Raw genomic sequence first — 16589 nt, forward strand, 5'->3', positions numbered from 1 at the left:
ATCGTTTCTCTTCAGTTTATCGGTTCAAGCGGCATCTCAGCTGAACCCAAGGAGTCGAGTAGATGATTCAGAGATGCCCACGGTGAGATCAGAGCTCTGGCTGAACGTGACCCGACAGCTAGGTCTACCAGAAGCCATTATCCCCGCAGCCGTGTCCCACCGAGGGATCAGCCAGAGGACAAGCCAACGAGCCTCTTCTCCACTCTGAGTGTTTTTTTTTTAGCTGAAACTAATGCTTTTAGAGGAAACATTGGAGAACAGCTGCTTTTGGTTCAGCAGCACCATGAGGAACTACCCAAGCAAAAGCCGGACACTTGACTGATGCTCACCATGGACCAAAGCATGCACATGGGCATTGCGCTGCCCTTTCCCATCCCGGGAAAATTTGCACCTGAACTCCACATCTGACCCTAGCCTCACTCTCCCACCAGTAGAAAAAAACAGATACAAAAAAAGAGAGTCACAGGATTGCTGGATAAACTCCTAATTATTAGCTGCACACTGGGTACCCCAAGTGCTGCATGATGCCTCCCTATCTGCAACAATTCACGTTTCTGAGCTGCTAAGCCCAGGGCAGGGATGTTTTTTTCTCTATTTTGCCTACCTCGACACCAGGATGCCCTAACAGAGGTAGGCAGCCTCGCCATCGAGCAGGGAATGTGCTGGATTTTCATACCTTCCTTTGCAGGCTGCTTTGGAGCAGGATCCGTGTTCATCGTAGCTTCCCTGAGCCCGACTGCAATGATGAGTTTTCTGTAGGCCAATGTTTTCCAGTGAATAATAAACTGATTTTTTAAGTTTTGTTCCAACCCAGTCACTTGTCGCTGGTGCCCGTGGAGCTGCTGGTGGTCTCCTCATCTCACAGCCCTTGGAAGACCCCCGGAAAGATCCCACATCCTTCTCCTGCTGTGCTGCATCCAAAGCAGCGCGATTCCCCCTGTGCAGAGACTGCCATTGGGCTGCAACCCCAATGCACTCAAAAGGGGTGAATCTAGGCACAAAGTGGAGCTTTTTAGTCAAATTACCTCCCCCATAGCCCATTTGGGCTGCACCTTGTCCCCCGCCCTGCGCTCCCCTCTGCGCATCTCCTCCAGCCCTGCTCCTTTTCAGCGCGGAGTTTTATTTTCCGCTCTAACCTTTGTCTTGTTGAGCCAGTGAGTCATCCCACTCATTAGCTGAACTTTGAATATCTCTTTATCCGCTGGATCCCTTTCAAGCCCGTTCCCTGGCAGCGGAAGCGCCTGCTCTCCTTCGCGCGCCTCTGCCTTTCCGTGCTGGCATCTGGCTCCCGGGGCCGGGGGATGCGGATGCAATTAGCAGGGAGCGGGCAGCGCTCGCTGCTCCGCGCGGTGCGCTGCGCGATGGGGCGCTCATGGGGTTCCCATCGGGACGCCCGGGGTTTTTGGCTGGTGTCTGGGCTCGGGTCTCTGTTTTCTGTGTGGGTTTGCAAAGCTACAAGGGAGCTTTGGTCTCCATCATTTGCCTTTGCTGCTTTCCCTCCTGCTCCATGCACCAGAGAAGGGCAAATATCCTTGGGAAGGGTCTCTGTGTAGCCAGGGGAGGCAATTTGGGCTCTCTGGGGTCAGTGAGTCTCAGGGGGAGGGCAGGAGAGGACACGGGGCAGGTGTTCAAGGGGATGGGAGGCAGGAAGGGCAGTAACACCAGCCAGAGCAATGTAGATGAGCTGGACCTAGTGCTGCTGGATGCTGCGATGTGGGTCGAGACTAGGGAGCCTCATCTGCTCCCGGGGCAGAGCCCATGGTCTGGAGAGGAGAATCCCTCAGCGCCATCCCCACCTGCTCCACCAGCGCTGGGAGATGCAGGATTGACTGGACCTCCCCAGCAAAAGCAGGATTCTCTTCTTTAGCCAACCTCTTGTCTGGGTCCTCTTTAGACATCATCACTGATTTTTTTTTAATTATTTCATTTTTTAATTTTTATTTTCCTGCTATAGGAATTTGGCTAATCACCTTCCCAAACTGCCGGGCACGTGATGAGACCATCACCTCAAGCAGCTCTCCTCCCGTCCACCCGCTGACGTGTATTCGGGTAATTTGTGCCTCTCCCCCGAGGCGGAGAGCTGCTCTCCGAGAGAAAGTGATGATTCACGGCGCGGGAGAAGCGGATCGATAAGGCATGACTAAGGCAGCGCTGCATTACGCTGATGATGAGCGGCCGCCTCCGTGTCTTCGTCCGGAGCGGCAATTTGCTGATTGCCTTGAGGAGTATTGTCTTTCAGAGGCTTTGCCAGACTTCCAGCAATCCTTTTGGTGTTTATTTTTTGTAGTTGTTTTGAAACCGGTGGCTCATACTTAAGCTTCATCTGTCTGCAGCTCTGCTTCACATGGAGGTGGAACTTTCTACCTGGGTATTTCTAGGGATCAGAAGTTCCTCTGAACTATAAATCCTGTGGAAGGTCTATTGGAACATTAATTTGCATGGCCCTAAAAAAGCCAAGATAAACGGAAAGATGATTATTATTAAGCCCTGCTCTCCAGTCTCCTTGGGGACTGCTTGTTCATGAAAATGTCTGCTGCCTTCCTGAGCAGAAGACTTCTTGAGAGCTTTTGATTTATGAGCGCTCCATCAAATGCGCCAGTGACGCCGGCAAGATAAGCGCGCGCTAGACCCAAAACTAATTATGTGGTATCTGCAGGCAGCCCTTCACAGGAAGGTAAATGAGTGCTGGGCCAGGAGATGGAGAGGACTTCACACTCCTGCAGCTCTGCTCGCAGGAAGGAGCATCCACCCCAGCCCTCCACACCTGGAGAGCAGCACTCGTGTGGTTTAACGGTGCTCCTGAGTGCTCATCCAATTTAGCATGTGAGAAGAAGGTCTTCTAGGAACAGCAGATGGACCTTAGGCTGCTAAAGGATGTGGTTGCAGCAATGGCTAGAGCAAGTTGTGTGCAAATGAAGGAGGTGCAGAGCAACCCCAGAGCTCCTGAGGGACCTGGAGATCCCCTGTGATGCTGATGCCCTTCATGGGCAGTCCTGAGATGCTCTCCTCGTCCTCTGTGCTGTAGAAGATGAGATCTTGGAGGCCATGACTGAGCAGGACAAAGCAGCTGAAACAGATGTCTCCATGGCATGGAGATGTGTGGCCAACCTGTGTTTCATGGATGGCCAAGCTCCAAAAGCACCAGGGCACCTGGAGGGTGTCTCAGAGCAGTCCTCAAAGCCTGCAGAACTGATGACAAGGGAGTGGGCAGCCTGGAAAGGAGATGGACCGGGAGGATAATTCCCGGCACCAAGGTGACCATTTCAAAGGCATTCCCAGAGGCCTGCGCTAACCACCTTAATGAAGGGGAATTAAAACGCCCGCCTAACCTACCTGCTGGCAAGGCCTGTTACGCCCGTGGTACCAGAGCAGAACCTAGGGGAGGAAAGTGCTCCGGCAAGGCTGGAAGCAGGAGGGCCCAGAGGGGCCGCGGAGAAGCCCGGAGCCGGGCGCCGTGCCGTGCTCCCTCCCCTCGACGGACACGCGCTCTGGGCACACGCCGTGTTTTTCCATCAACTAATCATCCTGATTATCACTAATGGCGTTTTTACTGCCTCCATCAACGGTGCATGGGGCTGCCTCCAGGGGGCAAGCCAGGATGCCTGAATTTGGTGTCTCCTTCTACTCGGGGACCGTAGAAGTGACTCGGGGCTGCCTGGCATAGCCCAAGGCTCCGTGTAGGACAGATGGAGCCTCCAGCCTCTGCTCAGCCTCCTGGGTCTATGGGAGCCCTGGGTGAGAGCATCTCGGGTGGCCTCTGCTCCCGCTCAGGTGCCCTCACCCCATGTTTGCTGCTCAGATGTAGGTCCTGCCTGGCAGACTGAGACTCCTGGGAGGCTCCCAAAAAACAGTCAGACAACAGGATTATTTACAAGGCTGGCAAGGGAGGAAAGGCCATAAATTCCCTAGATATAATGACTGAGTCAGAGAGGAAGGCAGACACAGACCATTCCAGCATGGCCTGGAATAACAGCTGAAGAGGAGGGGACAGGTCCCGGTGCCTCATGTTGTCCCCCGACCTGGGAGGTCTGTTGGATGCCTGGAGATGCCAGCAGGTCCTGGGCTGCATTCCCTTTCTCTGCTTGGAGGCAGCAGTTTTCCTTGGTCCCCTGCCCTATGTGAGGATGTGTTTGGTGGGGCGGCCTTGCAGCCAGACTGCGCTGCCACCCTGGGAGGTGTCGCTGCTTTGGCAGCAGAGAAACGGATCGGCGCTCGGGGCTGAGCAACACGTGTTATGTTCTGCAGGGTATCTGCAGCGCTTGTTTTCTTAAAAAAGATAATTGCACAGGCCTAAAAATTGGCCTTGACGTGCTTCTAGCACAAAATCCACGCATTTCATTAAGAAAAAAGCAGACATTTGGGTACATTCATATGCATTTCTTTTTCTCTGTTTGCTTTGTTCCTCGGGACTGAATTCTCCAGCTGGACAAATACTGTCTCCCTGGCAGGTTTTACCCACTGCCATCTGCTCCTAGCCCCACATAGCACAGGGCTGCAGGCTCATCCCCAGGACATCTTCCCCCAGGCCCTGCAGGGTTTTTACATCCTCTCTACTAAATCCTCCAGGCAAGCACAAACCGGAGAGCTTTTCTCATGAAAACTATTCCATCCATGTTAGTGGGTCAGGGCATTGAGGACTAAAAGCGGAGCATGTGTTTCGATGCATGATGCTGTTCTCCTGCGGCCTGCTGGTTTGTTCGTCATCAGAAGCCTTTTGAGCAATTTTGTTTTTGAGGTTTTTTTTGCATGCGGAGGAAGGAGGCAGGCAATAAACGTGGAGAGGGCGGCTGTGCGATGCTGTGATGCACTGCTGTGCTTGCTCCAGAAACTGCTGCATTCCGGCCCTGGCAAAGTGAAGCTCATAGAGAAACCATATTAGCCTTTTGGGATTCGTGAGTGAAACATCTTGTTCAAATGTGCAAGGTTTGCATGGATATCTTGGAGACAGAGTGCAAGGTGAGCCAACACGGACCTGTGCGAGCTCAGGAAGGCTAGAGGAGATATTGGAAACTTACTGTTCAAGATGAGGAAACATTGAAGGTATCAGTAAATATTCATCAGTAGATATCCATCTCGAAGGGTCTGCGTAGCTCGTTAACCAACAGTGCAGGTACAAGAGTATACTAAAAATATCCAATAAAAAATTGTAAATATCAAACTGTTTAAAGATGAGCAGGGTTAGGAAAGGTCTATAGAAAGCCCTGTGGAAGAACCCCATAAGGGAATATAGAGGGTTAAAAAGAGCCCCTGGTTCCTCTAAGTGGTGAGTACAGCATGGTGAGGTCTTTCAGTGTGCGAAACTCTGCTTTACACAGGATGGAAATTTCCAAGTGTTCTGAACGAAAGTGGATCTGAACATCACAAAACTCATTATTATTTACCAACCTGCTTCCAGTTTCAAGGGAATCTCATTTGATCCTGGCATGATCCTTCCAGATCATTATCAAAGATGGTAACGCACTTTGATCCTTAGCCCTGATAAACGCGCAGTGCTGCGTGTTTAGGACTAGTCATCACATTGCAGAATGTTTTCAGTTCGCATAAAACACATTTTAGGCCAGTGCATTTTCTTCTAAGATTTATTTCCTATGACAAAGAAGCAAATACATTAGTCCAAATTCAAATATGTGTTTATAAAGGCCGGATGTACTCTCTTCATCCTCTGGCCGTGCAATTTCAAAAGCATTTCTTTTCCCAACAAAAAAAGTAGGAAAAGAAAAAAACCTGATCAGTCCATGCCCATCACCCCAGGAGTCCAACTCTGATCTCAGGGTTTCTTTACTCAGCCACTGGCTTCTGCAAAGTTTCTTAGTATTGACACTACTGTGCAGACAGAACCAGGGTCTAATTACTTCATCATGACTTTTTCTCTGCGTGTTCTACTATTTTTATAGGGCTGGCGATTGCCAGGATGATGCTCCTCTCCCCTTTTTGTCTTAAATTACCACTGCTTCTCCTTTCCTCTGCCTCTCAGGATTGAGTTGTCCAAAGATCTTAAAAACTAGCTATCTGAGGAGCAATATGTTTATTAACTCTCATCCCAGTAAGAACCAAGGATGCAGAGGATGACTGTAACATGCATAGATTGATTTATTACATATAAGATTTTCAGATTAAGATTGTTTTCTTCCTCTTTATCAATAGCTGCTTGCAGAGCATCCCCCTTCCTTTCTTTCTGCACTCTCTCAGACAAAATTTTAAAGAGGACTCAGGGTAGGAGCATTTGGGGCTTGTCAATAGTTTATTTTTTTCTCTCTGCTCACATCCCTGGTACAATTTCTGCTATAAAATGCCCTTTTTATGTCTTCAGTGAAGCCCAGCTAGTTTTGCTTCATGGCTCATGGACCTCCTCCCTGCTCCTCTCCTCTGCAGCAGTCGGCATAAGTTCACCCCACGAGCAGCTAAAAAACATCACCACATCCCAACTATTCCTTGTTGTTCCCACCTGGAAATGACAGCCTGTGCAATGGACACTATCACATGAGCTGTTGCTAACCAAGACCATCTGTGTCCATTGCTTTGCAGTCGGTGGATGCTGTGGGAGCTGTGTTGGTTGGGAGGAGCACACAGAGAGGGGAGGACGTCCAGTAGCACAGCTGGATCCCAGAGCGCACATCTGTCCATGACTCCCCATTCTTCAGGAGCATCTTAACTTTTTCTCTCCCAATTCTGAGATAACAGCAGCTGGTTCTTTGAGGACCTTCTCCTTGCATGCCTTCATGCCAGGGAGCTCTGTAGTTAGTGCTTTAAAAGAGGGAAACTGAGGCAGAGACAAGCTTGGAGAGAGATCAGATGACTTAGCGAGGCTTTGGACATTCCCAGCATCACAGAAAAAAGCTTGGGGAAAGTGCAGGGAAAGGGAAAAACGAATCACATGGATTTTCCCCACTGGCACCGTGGTGAAAGTTCCCTGGACTCTCGCTCCACAAAGTGAACGTTTGCAGATGACACTGAGCTGAAATACAGTTTACGACTCTGCCAGCACACGCCATGGACGGGCAGAAAACGTGCTTCAGTCCCTGCTTTGGTACCACTTCCAAAGGGTTTCCAGGATGGAGAAGTGTACCTGGCATTTCGTGGCTGGAAATACGCTCCCCGCTGGGGTGTACAAGCACTTCCAGCCACACAGATGCTGCTTCTCTTGGTGCTCCCCAGGAACAAAATCTTGCTTTATTTTTCTCGCTTCCAAAATCAGCTTCCTTTCCTGCACTCCCACGGAGAAGCGCCACTGGGAAGAGAAGCCGTGTGGAGTTTTCCATGCAGCACATTGCCTCCCTGCTCCCTCTCCCACCCCGCGAGCCTGCAGCAGAGCCAGGCTACCCAGAACCAGCAACATTTAACGCTGCCTTGTTTCCAAGCGCATCCAATTCTGCTGGAAAGGAGCTGAGCTAGCCACGGTGCAAGAGCTAATTAAAATGTAAACAGCAGCGCTTTTAATTGGTGGTGCTAAAAATTGTCTTTATTTTATTTATTTATTTATTTATTTAAAGTCGAGGTGCAAGAGAATGTGTTTAATTGCAAGGAGGAGGAGCAGGGGAATTTCAAGAGTCCTTCGCACAGGCTCCCGTCCAACTTTCTCGCTGGTTGATCCCATGATAAAATTCAAGGTGCTATTTTATGCTGCAAGCCCTTGGCTCCGGCCACATGATTTGATTATTTTCCCCTCTCTTTTAATGCATTTGTTTGTTTGGTTGGTTTTTCTCACGCGTTTCACATCTTGCGCCAGCCTTGCTCACGGAGGGAGCTGGAAATGGGTCCAAAGCTTCAGGATCAGCCATTACGGGATGTTTTTCCGTTCATGCTGATAAATGGCTCGACTGTGTGCAATTAGTTAAGGATGTGAAGTGCCGACTAAGTGCTCAGTAACGTTACATAAGTGCAATGTATGGCAGACACCCTGCGCCACAAAAAAAGAAAAAAAGAAGGAATAAGCATTAAGAGTATTTTGCACTTAACTAGCACTTTTTTCCCCCAGGTTGGCAGCGCTTCTAGAGGGAAATTGCAGTGGGGTAAACTGAGGCATGAAGTACCATGTCCCCTGTCCCGCGGATCACTTGGTCCCGTTGCCATCCCTGCTCCGCATCCTGTTCCCGCTTCCTTTCAGTATAAATTGGTATTTTGGTGAGTGGAGCAGGTGGCCTCGCAGCCGTTCCCTCCTTGGGTTTTTCAGCATCCTCCAGAAAACGTAATTTCATGTCATATTTGTAGGTTGAACAAAAATAATTCCAAATACCCAAAAAACCCCAAAGCCCAATCCCCAGCGGTGCCCTGGCTGGCATTACGTGGCGCCTGTGATAATTGGATGCTCAGAAAGCCAGGCACTTTCGGAGCTATAATGAGATTCGGACTTTAATTACTGTGTCCCTTTCCCAAGCACGCTGGGGAAGCGGGGAGGGAAATGACCTAATGGGGTCTTGGGCAGGCTCTAAGGGATGGCCACGACGGATTCAGGCCACGCACAGGCGCAGGAAGGCCGTTTTCCCTGGCTTTGTGTCCTTCATTGCCATCCCTTGGGATGCCGACCACGGCTGGTGGCCACCTGCTTGCAGAAGACCTCTCTGCTGATGGGAAGCCAGCAGAGATCACCCCTGGGCTTGAGGTCCTGCAGGACAAGAGCGCGAGCCAAGGATGGGTTGAGGAACGTCAACACAACCCTCCCAAAGGTCTCCCAAAGGTCTCATTTTCTGTGGGGTCTTCGGGCAAGCTCGGGAGGTTCTGCAGGAGCAGCCCTGACCTCCCCTGTGGCCACCCCACGTGTGGTTGCGCTGAGCAGAATCCAGGCAAACGTTGCTGCAAGGCTTGGGTGACTCATGCTCCGGCTTTCTCGCCTCCCCGCCTCCGTGCCGGCGGTTTTTGCAGAGTCTGAGGTTAGGGAAAGCAGAGGAGTGCAGGGGGTTCATGTCTGTAGAGCAACTGCTCCAGCAGAGCCATGGAGACCGTCCTAGATGTGATCAAGCTTTGGCTAAGCTGAATCAAGACCCTGCTTGGTCATCTGAAAGGAGCTTTTAATTGCGCTGGTTGACCTGTATGATGAAGTTTAGATCCAGGCCAAGAGAAAATAAGCTTTAAAAAGGGGCTTTATGAGGCATGAGATCAAATATTTCAGAACTGATTTGATATATTGTCTTCAGCATGGTCCCACTGCTTTATAGACTGATAGAAAGCTCTATGCATCTATCCGTTCTTCATAACTTTGTGGCTTCGTATTCATTCCTCCATCACCCTTCAGAGGATCAGAGATTTATGTTGGGCCCTGCTTTTCCCCTTGCTTTATTTGGAAACCAGGTCAGAACTGCCAGGTGGGAATCTCCGAGGTTGCTTTTCTTCCCCTTTCTTCACCGCCTTCCCAAGGTCCCTGCTATCTCCCCATTTTTCCATTGCTTAAAAAAAGGTTGCTGCTGCCGCCACTTTTCCACCCTCAGCAATCTGGAGCACACGCCTAAAATACAGAATGGTTTTCTTGGAATTACTGTCATTTCAGTCGCTAGCTGGCTTGTGGCAATGCCCATGGGGCAGGCAGAGCTCCCTGACCGTGGAGGCTGCCTTGTGCTGCAGGCTAAAACAGCAAGGGAAAACCCTGCGGGGCCAGATCCTCTCATGGGCTTGGCAAGTGCCAGGGTGGCATCCGCGCTGGATGGGCTTGGGATGCCTGTACGGAGCCCTGGTGGGGGCTTGGGATGCCCCTCTACTCAGCCCTGGTGAGGCCGCATCTGGAGTACTGTGTCCAGTTCTGGGCTCCACAGTACAAGAGGGATGTGGAGCTGCTGGAGAGAGTCCAGCGCAGGGCCACAAGGATGATCAGGGGCCTGGAACATCTGCCCTATGAGGAGAGGCTGAGGGAGCTGGGCCTGTTCAGCCTGGAGAAGAGAAGGCTGAGAGGGGATCTAATCAGTGTATATAAATACCTCAAGGGAGGGAGTGCAGAGGACGGGGATGGTCTCTTTTCAGTGGTGGCCACTGATAGGACTAGAGGAAATGGCCGGAAACTGAAACATCAAAAATTCCATAGGAACTTAAGGAAAAATTTCTTAACAGTGAGGGTGACAGAGCACTGGAACAGGCTGCCCAGAGAGGTTGTGGAGTCTCCTTCTCTGGAGATCTTCAAAACCCGCTTGGATGCAGTCCTGTGCCACGTGCTCTAGGTGTCCCTGCGTATGCAGGGGGGTTGGACTAGATGATCTCTAGAGGTCCCTTCCAACCCTAAGCATTCTATGATTCTATGATTCTATGATTCTATGAAAGGGAACTTGCCTTTTTCCAATGCATGGTGATCTCTGGACCAGGCTTCTCGCAGGTGATGCTGGAGACCTTTCTGAGTAAAAACACTGAGTGCTTCTGACTCCTGACCCTGGTGGGGCTGGATTCATCGTAAGGGACATCAGGACCTAAACTTTAGGAAAGAGCTGAAAGGCCAGGGCATGTGCATGAATGACTAAGCAGCATCTTGGCTGGGCTGGCGTGACTCCACGCAAGAGCCTTGGGCCAAGAGCTGCTTGATGCTCCACAGCAGCTCCATGGTGGGACCAGCTCCTCGGGACCCAGGGCCATGAGCAGTCTGGTGCTGGCCACAGCACAGACGTAGTGAGCAGGAGCAGGTGACGAAAGTGCCATAGATCCCCCGCTCCATCTCCTCATACAACCCCCAAACTCACCCTTCTAACCCAAGGAGAAACCTCCTGGTCCCATCCACAGCTCCTGCTGCAGAAGACTGGCCAGGGTGGCCCATAGGTTGTCCCCACCACCAGTCACTGCCCCATAGCACTGGGACAGCTCTTGGGGTGAAATACCGGGAACTTGGCGCCTACATGACTTCGACCTTCATAAGAGACCTTAACATTACATTTCCCCATCCCAAATATTATTTCCCCATTGCAGCAGCTCTCTGGGATGCGCTGACAGTTGACTCACTTTTCAGCAAGAGGTTAAGAGCATTCGTTTGCAATCCTGGAACATAATTAGCAGTGAGTCACAGGCAGGGCTGTTCCAGTTGTGGTATAAACAAGCTGGCGCTGAAAGGTTTGCCGGTCGTTTGAAAGCAGCGAGAGCTTAAGCCCAAGATTTTTTTCTTAATTGCACCACTCTCAGGCATTCACTGCAAATTAAGCGGACAGGAGCACAAGAGAGCAAATGCACCGCTCCGAGAGGCAAGCGATTAACCCAGGCGTCTCTTACATGTTTAACTTGAAGGAGAAACGGCAGAAATCGCATCAATTACAACCAGCAGACATGACAAGGCCACAAAGGTCATCCCTAAAATAATTTGCAGAATTTTAAACATAAAAGATGCGAGATTTTCACCTAAAATAGTCTTTTAGGTCATGATTGCTTGGCTGGATGGGTGTCCACATTGTGGGTCCTGCTGTGCTGCACGTGGGCAATAAATGCCACTTGAGCAAACCTTCCCTGATGCTCTTCTCTGTCTCCAAGTTGGTTGCTCTTCAATATTTATTTTATGGCACGGGATATAGACCTTAATGCACAGTTTGTTCTCACAGCTCTGCTCTTGGATCACAAGCAGTTCCCGGCTCTCCATGGCATCCTCTTCTTCCCAGCACTCAACACAAGTCCTCTGTTGGCAGCAGAGCAGCCAACGGGAACAATGAACTTAGTGCGGACCGTCACGCTGGTGCTTTGAACACGAGGTTGAGCCCTTCCTTCCCCACTGTGCTGCTGACAGCAGCGCTGCTCAGCACTCCTATCCTGTGAAGCATTACCCAAACATTAGCTAATTATCGTGCCTGACTCGTTACAAAGTAGGCAATTGAGTAGAGAGCTCCATTCTCCAGATGGGGAAACCCAAGTGCAGAATGAGGTTCATAGAGGAGAGGCCAACCTTGGGTCTATGGGGTGCCTGATGAGCAAGGGAGGTGACAACATCTCCTCAGCCACCTTCCCTGCTGTGGAGCATCCTCCAGAGCTGGAAAAAGAAGATCCAGAGATCTCAACAGGACCATGTGCCCCATGGAGCGATAGGCTGCATCATCTCAAAGGGAGAGCACCCAAGGCGCCTGCCTTCCATCTAAACCACAGTTTGAGGCTACCTTTGGTGAGGGCTGAGAGCCAAAATGAACTAATTTTAACACATGAAGGTAGGTGGCATTTAATAGAAAGGTCTTTAAAATAACACAGCAGAAGGAGTCCAAGCCCCACCATAAGAGCTCCAGCCACTGTGACTAAGTACTCCGTAAAACGTACAATTATGGCACTATAGCAACTATTGAATTCCCAGACAAATTTTGCATCTGAAACGCAGGACAGAGCATCCTCTTGGGGTGATTCCGAGAAATCATGCCAGCGCGCCCGCTCCACGCAGAGGCAAAGGGAAAAGCGGCGCTAACCGCTCAGAATCTTTAGCCCGCCATAAAGCTGGGAATATCTCATCAGGATCCTGAGATCCTGCCTCTGGGCACCCCGTTTTGGTCAGGATGGGGCCCACTGCCCCAGGGTACCAGGTGATCCTGTTTTCTGTGCTTGGATTGGAGACTCTTGGGTGTTTTTTATGGCATTTTGTGACTCGGGTGCACTGTTCTTGCACTGCTTGGGACACACCGCTTTGCAGCTGGAGACTTGGGAATTAAGGACCAACCTTGAATAAAATAACAACAACAACCATAAGACCCGTTTGTGCTGCTAGAAGAGGCTTCCTGCACAGAGTTCCTCTCCTCTGCTCGCTGTTTTCTGCTCAGCTGCTCTCCTTCAGGCACTCCATGAGCACCTCGAGATCTCCAGATGATCCTAATTCCAGGAATTTTAGCTGCAGGCTGGATTTTGGCATCGCTGAGAGCTCCTCTCAGCTCCTGGTGGTGACACAGCATCTCTTATTCTGGAGTGTGTGAAAAATAAATGAATAAATAACTAAATAAAAATCCTTGTGTTAATTTAATCTCGTCAGGCATCTCTGTCCTGCCTGGTAATAGCTCCCCAATCTGTCATTTTCCACCCACAAATGTTTGTTTGCTTGTTCTTTTGGCTTTCCCTAGCCTTGGAATATCAGCTTGGAGGCCACGTCCCAAACCTTCCTTGTCCCTGTTCACCTTGTCCTGGGTGAGACCATCTCCCTTCCACAGGTCCCCTAAAAATATAGTAATAAATAATAATAATAAAGCAGAAAAATCCCTCCTGGAGTTGCCTGTCTAAAAACACCCACTTTCTCCATCAGGATGGGTAAGAGGATGCAGGAAATGTGGAAACGGAGAAGAAAGAAAAAGAAACAGGGGGAAAAAAAGACGTTCTGACTAATTCTAGCATTCCCAACCACTTGCCTTTCTGCTCGCAGTGGGACCACTGCTAAATCCACATGGATGCATCTCTGCTGGGAAGGAATTGCCACTAAGGGTAAAAAGACAGCAAAAAGGGAGATATTTTAATTTTACTTTTTCTTCCTTGCTTGACATTTTTATTATAACACTTTTATTTAATTGCTTTAATCCACCTTCAAGATAGATGGGCGGGATTATTCCCTCCCCCCAAAATTAAAGGAGTGGACAAATAAGTGCCGATCTGGTACCACTTGGCCTGGTGTGAAGGACGGAGGGAGACGAAACTTCCCTGCGTGGCACAAAGCGGACAGAAAGCTCTGGGGGCGCCAGGAATTGCCGTGGAAATCGCCAAAAAAAAAAAAAAAACACACGGGTGACACAAGGCACCGCCCCTGCCCCACGGCGTGGCCCCCAGGGACCCCACTGGTGCCTCCAGCGCGGCACCCCGTGGCCACGCACAAGCCGTGGGGCGGCCCCATGGTGACCGCGCTGCGCTCGCCCGCACACGCGTCCCCACAGCCACGGGCGACCACGGGTGGCCACACTCCCCACACGGGGCCGGCGCGGCCCCTTTAAGAGCCGGTCCCCGCCCCGCGCGCGCGTGCGCGGCCGCAGCCGGCGCCGCGGCGGGCGCGGGTGACAACAAGATGGCGGCGGCGGCGGGGCCGGCGGGCGCCGAGGGCCGCGTGCTGGGCTACAGCCTGCACCGCTGGAGCAGCTTCTCCTCCACCTACCTGCCCGAGTGAGTGCGCGGGGCCCGCGGCGGGGCCGCGCCTGGCCGCGCCGCGCGCGTCGTCCTCGCGTCGGTGTCGCCGGGGCCGTCGTGAGGCCCCTGAAGGGGCAGCGAGTGGGGGAGGGGCGCGCCGTGGGGGAGGGGCGGCCCGTGGCGTTTCGAGGGGGGCAGGGAGTGTGCGTGGGGGAGGGGCGGGTCATCGAGGTCGCTTCAAGGAATTGGGAATGTGTTCGTGACACCCCCCCCCCCTCCAAATCCCGTAATCTGGAGGGAGAGAGGGGTCGGCCCCTAAGTTTGTGGGCAGATTTGATGTTATTGATTTAGTTATTATCTTTTTAATAATCGCGTTTTGGGGGGTTTCCTCTGTGTGTTGGGAGTGCTGAGTGGTTTTTTTGAGGGAGATTTGATGCCTTTTTTTGAGGCAGGACCCTGGAGCTGGGCTCTGCGGAGGGGCCTTCGCACCCCCTTGCGCCCCCGGTCCACAGAGCAAAGTCGTGCTGGGGCCGGGTCTCACTTCCATCCACGTTATCCTCCTTTTCCGCGTTACTCTCACGTTGGGATGTGCCGTGGGGACTCCTCAGTCCTCACAGACCCCGGCTGGTCGCGGGTGGCCTTGAATTTTCCACCCCTTGGTGGAGATGAAGTCTATTCCAACAAGTGGGAAAGTAGCTTTCCACCCCCCCACATCTCCTTTTTTTTATTTAAATGTCATGATTTATCTCCATGCCCTGAAAGGAAGTAAAACTTTGCTGGAAGTTTTCCTGATTGTGACTTGTAATTGCTGCATTTCTTAATGCTTTTGCTTGGTTGGATACTGAAAAGAGCTTGGATCTCTCTTCTCCTTGCTGGTCCTTGGCAATAGAGTCACCCGTTTTCCTTACTCGGAACACCTAGCTTGCACAGGAAGGAATGTCCTCCAAAATTGTGATCATTCTTGTAGGTTTTCTGCGGTGTCTCGGGTTTCCAAGATGGCATTGATATGTGGAAAAGTCCATTACTGATGTCACTGATGAGAAACATGAAATATATAGAAAAATAGAGAGATAAAACTGTCTTTTTCCTTGATATTCCTTTGTGAGGTTCCTGTTAGTCCTTTTGCCATGGAGCTGTGAGGAATTAATGTTGATGTGGTACCTGCAGCACTGCCCAAAGTCCTTAATGTCAGTTTCTTCCTTGATACAATTCTGTGTCTTATAACATGGGTGGCATTTTGCAGGTGTGTGACCTTGCATGTGATTGTGTTTGGAAGTGCTCGTCATCCAATAACAATAATTGGAACAGGTTTTTAAACTGTGTTCATTAATTCCAGGTATAGGGTGGTGGTTGTTGTTATTATGGGGTTATATTCATGCTGACCTTGGTCCAAGGAATTTTATTATTAATATTTATGTGCTTTCTTTTTTCTGGCTTGTAGTGAAAATAGTAGATTGTGTTATGATGAAAGTGCCCCTTAAGAAAATTTTATTTCATTTTATTATTATTATTTTTTCTTGATGTCTAGTTTTTCCATCTCCTATATTCTGAGAGAAAACTGAACTGTGATGTGAAATGGAAAGGGAAGGTCCTGACTTGAGACTTAGAATTAGATTCTCAAAAGGAGAAATAAAAAATGTAGGAAATGGGCAGTAGGAAGATGGAGAAAGAGAGTACTCATGGAAATCCTTAAAATTGCTGGTAAATGTATATAACATGCTGCAAGATGAATATACAAATGCAGCAAGAAGTTTTGCTGATCTTTAATACACAGGTCAGAATTATGATTTTCTGAAGGGGTATTGGGAATTCTGGTTATACCATAGTTTAAATAAGGATGTTTACAAGAATAAGTAGGAAGAAACCACTTCCATCTTGAAGTGGAAAACAGATTCCTGCATAATATATGCAGGGATTCTACTTTAATGTTGCTCATCATTGCTTACTGTTGCTAGCAAAATGTTTTTTGGAAGAGGAACAAAATAGATTAGCCATGTTCAGCGGCAGCTAAATGTGATTTAAACTTGCTTCTTAAGTAATTGTGACTCCAAATGTAAAACAAACCTAAGAAATACAAATATTTCAACCCTGCTGTTCGGGGGATCTGCTTATCTGAAAACTGATCCTGACACTTGTGTTCTGTTCCAACCCACAGAAACAGTGAAGTCACCTATTAAATATTAGTTTTCATAAAATAATAGTGGTAAGTTTTCAGAGTTTTCTGGCTTAGAATCAGTATTATAATTTAAAAATGCCAGTTTCCCTTTAAATACAGACTTTTTTTTTTTTTTTTCCTAATGAACCTTAGCATCCTTTCTGTTCTGTTTGGTGGCAGCATTGAAGGATTAGCTAGTGCTGAACCCAAGTTCTGGCTATATTACCACTGCTACAATCACTTGTATGTTTGCAAAGACCCTTCCAAATGTGAAATGAATCCTTGAATCTACCAAAAAATAGCTCTAATGTGTCATTTTTTTGTCTTCAAACTGAGTTGCCCTCCATTGGGTTGTGGCTACTAGCAGCAGGGCTAACGAGGATGTTTACTTCAAACTTCTGCGGGTGAAAGAGTCAGTTTAGTTATGAGATAGACTTAGTTCACTCTGTGTTTTGGGAGAAGGTTGTGC

The 16589-nt window shown here is 49.6% G+C and overlaps 1 protein-coding gene across 1 annotated transcript in view; it reads left to right on the top strand.

The window, feature by feature from the left end:
- The first annotated feature begins 13900 nt into the window (after positions 1 to 13900).
- MKLN1 (muskelin 1) overlaps positions 13901 to 16589 on the top strand; it is a 90622-nt gene continuing 87933 nt past the window's right edge. The window contains exon 1 of the mRNA XM_088531808.1: positions 13901 to 14001. Coding sequence (XP_088387934.1) covers positions 13907 to 14001 — 95 coding nt within the window. The 5' untranslated portion in view covers positions 13901 to 13906. The remainder of the gene's footprint in view (positions 14002 to 16589) is intronic.

The sequence above is a fragment of the Tinamus guttatus genome, unplaced genomic scaffold (genome assembly GCF_059628265.1).
Source record: "Tinamus guttatus ecotype Peru unplaced genomic scaffold, ASM5962826v1 Tinamus_guttatus_pri_ptg000434l, whole genome shotgun sequence".
Taxonomy (NCBI): Eukaryota; Metazoa; Chordata; class Aves; order Tinamiformes; family Tinamidae; genus Tinamus; species Tinamus guttatus.